Source organism: Sinocyclocheilus anshuiensis, unplaced genomic scaffold, assembly GCF_001515605.1.
Source record: "Sinocyclocheilus anshuiensis isolate Anshui unplaced genomic scaffold, SAMN03320099.WGS_v1.1 scaffold21, whole genome shotgun sequence".
Taxonomy (NCBI): domain Eukaryota; kingdom Metazoa; phylum Chordata; class Actinopteri; order Cypriniformes; family Cyprinidae; genus Sinocyclocheilus; species Sinocyclocheilus anshuiensis.
The window spans coordinates 463,489-470,091 of NW_015536472.1; the positions used below are offsets into that span (position 1 = coordinate 463,489).

Here is a 6,603-nt window from a genome sequence, read left to right on the forward strand (position 1 = left end):
TCATGTTCCATGAAGATATTTTGTAAATGTCCTACCGTAAATATATCAAAACTTAATTTTTGATTAGTAATATGCATTGCTAAGAACTTCATTTGAACAACTTTAAAGATGATTTTCTCAATATTTAGATTTTTTTGCACCCTCAGATTCCAGATTTTCAAATAGTTGTATCTCGACCAAATATTGTGCTATCCTAACAAACCATACATCAATGGAAAGCTTATTTATTCAGCTGATTTCAGATGATGCATAAATCTCAATTTCCAAAAATTGACCCTTATGACTGGTTTTGTGCTCCAGGGTCACATATATATTTTTATTTTATTTTACTTTTCGAACAAAACCACTGCTTTTATGATTAACTGGCTCTCATGAAAATTGAGGGAGCCCAGATTAATAATGCACCAATAACTACGTTTAGAAGTAGGCACTTACTGTGCGAGAGCGCTTATTGACTCCTCGCTGTCTTCAGAGATGCGATAGTAAGATCCCTGAGTGGTCGCCCACCCGAACCATCCCGGGACCTTCCCTTCATTGAAGCCGACCTCAACCAGCTGATCTTCATCATCAATGAGAGTGGAGCCGAACTGCATGCTCTCCTCTGGATACAGCAGGATGGTGTAAGACGCAGACTCCATGTTTGCTACAACCAGCTGGAAAGTATTTCTCTGCAACAGATTTATAACAAGCTTGCATTTCAGGAAGGAAAAGCAATGTTAATTATCTGTCATGTTTAAGAGCTGGATAATGACACTATTGTCTTTTTAGTGCTGCTTTACAGATTAGAACTGAATCTGCATAGCTGAAGAAATTTGCAACATTAAAACTATGTTCCTGATTATCACGGTGAAGCTGCTTTGAAACAATCTGTACTGTATAAAGTGCCATAGAAGTAAATGTGCCTTATAATAATGCATATTCTTGCATATTGCAAGATTTTTTTTTGTGCATATTCTTGCATACTGCAATAAAAAAACTTGCATATTCTTCTATACTGCAGGAAAAAAAAACTTTGCATATATTTGCATATTACAAGACAATAACTTTACAAATTCTTGCATATTGCAATAAAAATCTGCATATTCTTGCATATTGCAGAAAACCTTGCCTACTCTTGCATATTTCAAGACAATAAGTTTGCATATTCATGCATTTTGCAATAAAAACCTGCATAATTTGTATATTCTTGTTTATTGCAAAACAATAACTTTGTATATTCTTGCATACTGCAAAACAATAACTCTGCATATTCTTCCATACTGCAGGAACAAAAAAAACTTTGCATATCCTTGAATATCCTTGCATGTTTCAAGACAATAACTCTGCATATTCATGCATATTGCAATACAAAAACTGCATATTCTTGCATATTTCAAGACAATAACTGCATATTATTGCATATTTCAAGACAATAATTGCATATTATTGCATTTTGCAAGACAATGACTTTACATTTTCTTGTAAACTGCAATAAAAATAGCATATTCTTGCATATTGCAGAAAACTTTGCCTATTCATGCATTTTGCAATAAAAACCAACATATTTGCATATCTCAAGACAATAACTTTGCATATTCATGCATATTGCAATAAAAACCAGCATACTTTGTATATTCTTGCATATTGCAAAACAATAGCTCTGCATATTCTTGCAGACTGCAATAAAAACTTAAATAAAGGTGACTTGACTTGTAGACACTTTTGTGCCGGCTTAATAACTTAATAACATTAATAACATTCAGAGTTGAGGGACGTACCGCATATTCACCTCCTGTTCCTCGTTCACCTTGAGGCGCCACATTCTCCCAGGTGACGATGATGGCGCGAGTGGGTTCGATCTCGTCGTCAGAAGGAAACGCTTGGCCGATGTGCTCTGCGGCTCTCTGGAGCACATCAGGGCTTTTATCCTGGCGGAAATAGACATAACCGGCCCCATCGGTGGTGTCCAGATCTCCCAGGAAGGCTGCAATCATACCAAAACTGGCCGGCATCTTCCCCAGGTACTCAGACTCATCGGTCGGGTTAGTCAGCGAGATGAAGCCATTGGTGTTGACCTGCAGAGGGTGTCACATGAAACACAAATAAGTACAGACCTAAACCAGTATGGATCCGTGTTGTGCTTCTTATGACAGTGGCTAGGAGAGAAACACTGAGTGCTAATGTATTACACTTATGTGCATAACTTGAAGGAATAACAATTCATATCATGTGGCTTGTTGAGGAGCGGTAGAAAAGGTGAAAAATTCTACAGACATGCATATGTAGAGAGCTTCTAGAGAACTTCTTTTCTTGTGTATTGCACAAAAATGTAATATATTTTTGAATATTGCAATAAAAAAACGTTACATATTCTTGCATAATGCAAGAAAAAAACATTGCATATTCTTGCATTTTGCAATAAACATTTTTTGCTAATTTTTGCATACTGCAAATTACAAAGTTGCCTATTCTTGCATATTGCAATAAAAATGTTGCATATTCTTGTGCATATTCTTGCATATTACAAGACAAAAACACTGCATATTCTTGCATATTGCAATAAAAAAGTTGCATATTCTTACATATTGCAATAAAAATGTTGCATATTCTTGCATATTCCAATAAAAATGTTGCATATTCTTTTGCATATTGCAATAAAAAAAAAAAATAATATGCAACAAAATGCATATTCTTGCATATTGCAATAAAAAAGTTGCATATTCTTTCATATTGCAATAAAGACGTGGCATATTCCTGCATATCGCAATAAAAAGTTGCATATTTTTGTGCATATTCTTGCATATTGCAAGACAAAAACACTGCATATTCTTGCATATTGCAATATAAAAGTTGCATATTCTTTTGCATATTGCAATAAAAAATGCATATTCTTGCATATTGCAATAAAAAAGTTGCATATTCTTTCATATTGCAATAAAGACGTGGCATATTCCTGCATATCGCAATAAAAAGTTGTATATTCTTGTGCATATTCTTGCATATTGCAAGACAAAAACACTGCATATTCTTGCATATTGCAATAAAAAAGTTGCATATTCTTACATATTGCAATAAAAATGTTGCATATTCTTGCATATTGCAATAAAAATGTTGCATATTCTTTTGCATATTACAATAAAAAAATAATAATATGCAAAAAAAATGCATATTCTTGCATATTGCAATAAAAAAGTTGCATATTCTTTCATATTGCAATAAAGACGTGGCATATTCCTGCATATCGCAATAAAAAGTTGCATATTCTTGCATATTGCAATAAAAAAATGTTGCATATTCTTGCATATTGCAATTAAAAAATTAGCATATTCTTGCATATTGCAATAAAACTGCACAAAAGCAGTTTCCAGCAGAAATCAATGAAGGGATCAATAAAGCATAAAAACAGCCCTGCTTTTAAACCACTGTAAAAACTGATGTGTTCTTCTTAAAAATGTTTTTAATAGCAAGCATAAATTTTGCTTTGTTTAGTAATAATTAATTCGAGCGAGAATCACTCATTAAATCTTAAATTGCATGAAATCCAAGTAAAAATCACTGTCTGTTCTGAAAAACTGCACATTATTAGATGTTTTTCTGCAGGAACAGACACAACATCATCAGACCTGACGCCTAAAACAAACAGCGATGATTTTCTGTGATCTTTCTTTCCTAAAGGTGATGGTGCTTGTTACAGTCGAATGCCTTCACACTTCAAAAGGTGTTGTGACATTTAAACTCAGTGTGTTTGTGTGTGTAAAGCTTTTCTTTAACGAGTTTCTGGCAACTTTAAAGTAAAACCGCAGGGGAGCCGCAAAGCATGTGAGAAGAAGGTCTCCTCCAATTCCTTACTGCTTGGGTTAAAATCTAAACATTAGTTCTGTTAGAAAATCCAGACTGGCTTCTCAGGATCTTGAACCTCAAATAACGGAGGACGTTCTTCACACCAAAGTGACAAAATCAAACCCCCACAATCTGTGTTTGACGTCTGCTGGTTGTTGAACCCCTAACCTGACATGCATGAGTCTGGAAATACAGCAATTAAAACACAAGATTAGTCTTTTGGAACCATTTCAATCCAATGCATTTCCTGTAGCAACAACAGGCTTTAATGTTCTAAGTAATGTTCTTCAAAACCATTCAAGTGCCAAAAGTTCAAAGAAAAACCCTGAAACCCCGATAACTGTGCTTTTGTCCTAAAGAGATGCATGCATGAGTGATAGAAGCAGTTGGATGGATCTGTAAGAGCAGCAAACAGCAGGTATTGACTCAAGCTTGATGGAGACGCGTAGAATCTCTGACACCTGAAACAAACGTTTAAAGGATTAACACACTTTTCTTGGGTCATTTGCAGTTTCGGCAAGTGATCTGATGGAAGAAGTCTCTGTTTAGGGGTCAAAATAATCTCAAAATAAGTCTCAAATTACACAACAGATTCTCCTCAAACTTCTGCTATTATTTAGTGGCATTTGCACAAGTCAAGCATCACTATTACTAAAGTTCATAGTTTGAAAAAACTTCTAAGCCAGTGGTTCTCATCCAGGCGGCCAAACTTCCCTATGATTTGAAATAAGACAAAACAAGCATTAAAATAAGCTAAAAATCAAGATATTTCTGTTTTTTAAACACCCCCTCAACAACTGTTTTTCTCTTTGAAGAACCATCATAGAAAATCTGGATATATGATGAAAAGTCATTTTTAAAACGTGATTTCTAGACCTGAAAAAGTCATTGAAATTAATAAAATCTTAAAACAGCATCCATTTTTATAATGAATATACATTTAACTCGTCATCTTGTGCACTGTAAAAATGTATTTTTTTAAGTTGTAAATAAAACAAAAATGACTGAAGTACATTTTACATGAAAACACAATTTCAGTGTTTCTACTTCAAAATTAAATAAGTTTAATTCAATGTGTCATATGCAGTTTCTTTGCAATTATTTGTTGAATGTACTAGCAAAAAATGGTTTCTACACCAAATGTTATTCAGTGTAGAAACTGAGAGCAAAAATATTTTTAAAGACCATTATCCTTTATCCTTATCCAGTAAATCACAAATGACTGGAAAAGTCATGCATAAAAGATCCTTATCCTTTATCCTTATCCAGTAAATCACAAAGGACTTGAAGTAATGCAGATGGAAAAGGCCGGGATCCTTGAAAAACATTCATTCCAAAAACTTTGCATATTCTTCCATACTGCAATAATAAACTACATATTCTTGCATACTGCAATAAAAAAAAAACTCTGCATCTTCTTGCATATTGCAATAAAAAACTTTGGATATTCTTGCTTGTTGCAGGACAAAAACATTGCAAATTAAAAAGACCAGGATGCTTGAAGAACATTCAGCTCTTAAAATTTCTGGAATCGAGAAATTTAATGAATTAAAAGAAACTAGAAGTGTTGGCTTTTCAATATTGATGTGAATAATGGAGGGTTTTAGAGTCATAAAGGTTGAGATCCACTTCTAAACTTCAGCTTGTCTCACATACAGAAATTAACAATGATAACGCTTGGCTTTATGGAAGATTGAGCACAGAATCAGAGTCACGCCGTAGATCCGAGCGCTGACCCACTAATCCAGCCCTTCAAGCTGCTCCTCCACATGCATCTCCTCAGGGGAGGCCAGGAGAAATCAAAGCCACCTGGAGGAGAGACACAACCTCGACCCGGACGGCAGGGGTACGGGAAACAAACAAGGAGGTAAAGAAGAAACAGATCGAGTCTGATGCATCGCTCGAATTCCTGTGAGAAAATCCCCAAAACAAGACGAAACGGAAATTAAACCCTATAGAGTGGTAAAGCTCTGCACGCTACCAACACAATTCCCTAAGACTTCTCAACTGAAAAAGTCAAGTCAAATTTATTTTTATAGCACAATATGCATCGTTTCAAAGCAGAAAAATTATTTCGTTTCTAGCCCTATAGGGTTCAAAAGTTATTAGCATAAACGTGAGTGCAACTTTGGACAGTTGGTGGCGCTAGAGAGATTGAGGTAGAGACTCCAAATTTGGTGTGGTTAATATTCAGACTGTCCTCTATCTGCGTACCAAATTTCATAACTTTTTACCATACAGTTCTATGGGAAGTCATAGACTCTAGAGCAGAAAAAGAAGACTAACGGATACAATAGGTGCTTTGGTGATTGGCCCCTAAAAACACTGAATCCAATATTTGGTGATAATATAGCAGTGGTCACCAACTGGTAGCCCGCATGGAGTCTCTGAGTCGCCCGCCAAGCACATTCTATAAATAGCCTAAATTAGCGTCGGGCGATAAATTATATCATATCTAGATTATGATACATTTAAATAATGATGATAAGCTCTGGAAATTTTTAGTCAATAGGGATTAATCTAACATCCTATCACACAACAGAAATAAATGTTACAGCAACCAGTCAGTAGTGATGTTAGGTTCTTGAACGAATCTCAGAAAGTAACCGGTTGAGCCGGTTCACAAATCGAACTGAATCTAACTTTAGTTCCGGGTTGATGACGCAGGTCGCACAGCCCGCTTGCCTGAGGCGCGTACTGGAAATATGCTTATTATTTATTTATTTATTTTATTTATTTAGTCATTTAGCAGACGCTTTTATCCAAAGCGACTTACAAATGAGG

At 35.2% G+C, this 6,603-nt stretch overlaps 1 protein-coding gene across 1 annotated transcript in view; it reads right to left on the bottom strand.

Annotated features, from left to right (window-relative positions):
- Positions 1-6,603, bottom strand: part of LOC107702022 (nidogen-1-like) — a 42,893-nt gene that overhangs the window by 31,623 nt on the left and 4,667 nt on the right. Inside the window, exons 2-3 of the mRNA XM_016504232.1 lie at positions 1,758-2,054; positions 436-668 (exon numbers count right to left, since the gene is read on the bottom strand). Coding sequence (XP_016359718.1) covers positions 436-668; positions 1,758-2,054 — 530 coding nt within the window. The remainder of the gene's footprint in view (positions 1-435; positions 669-1,757; positions 2,055-6,603) is intronic.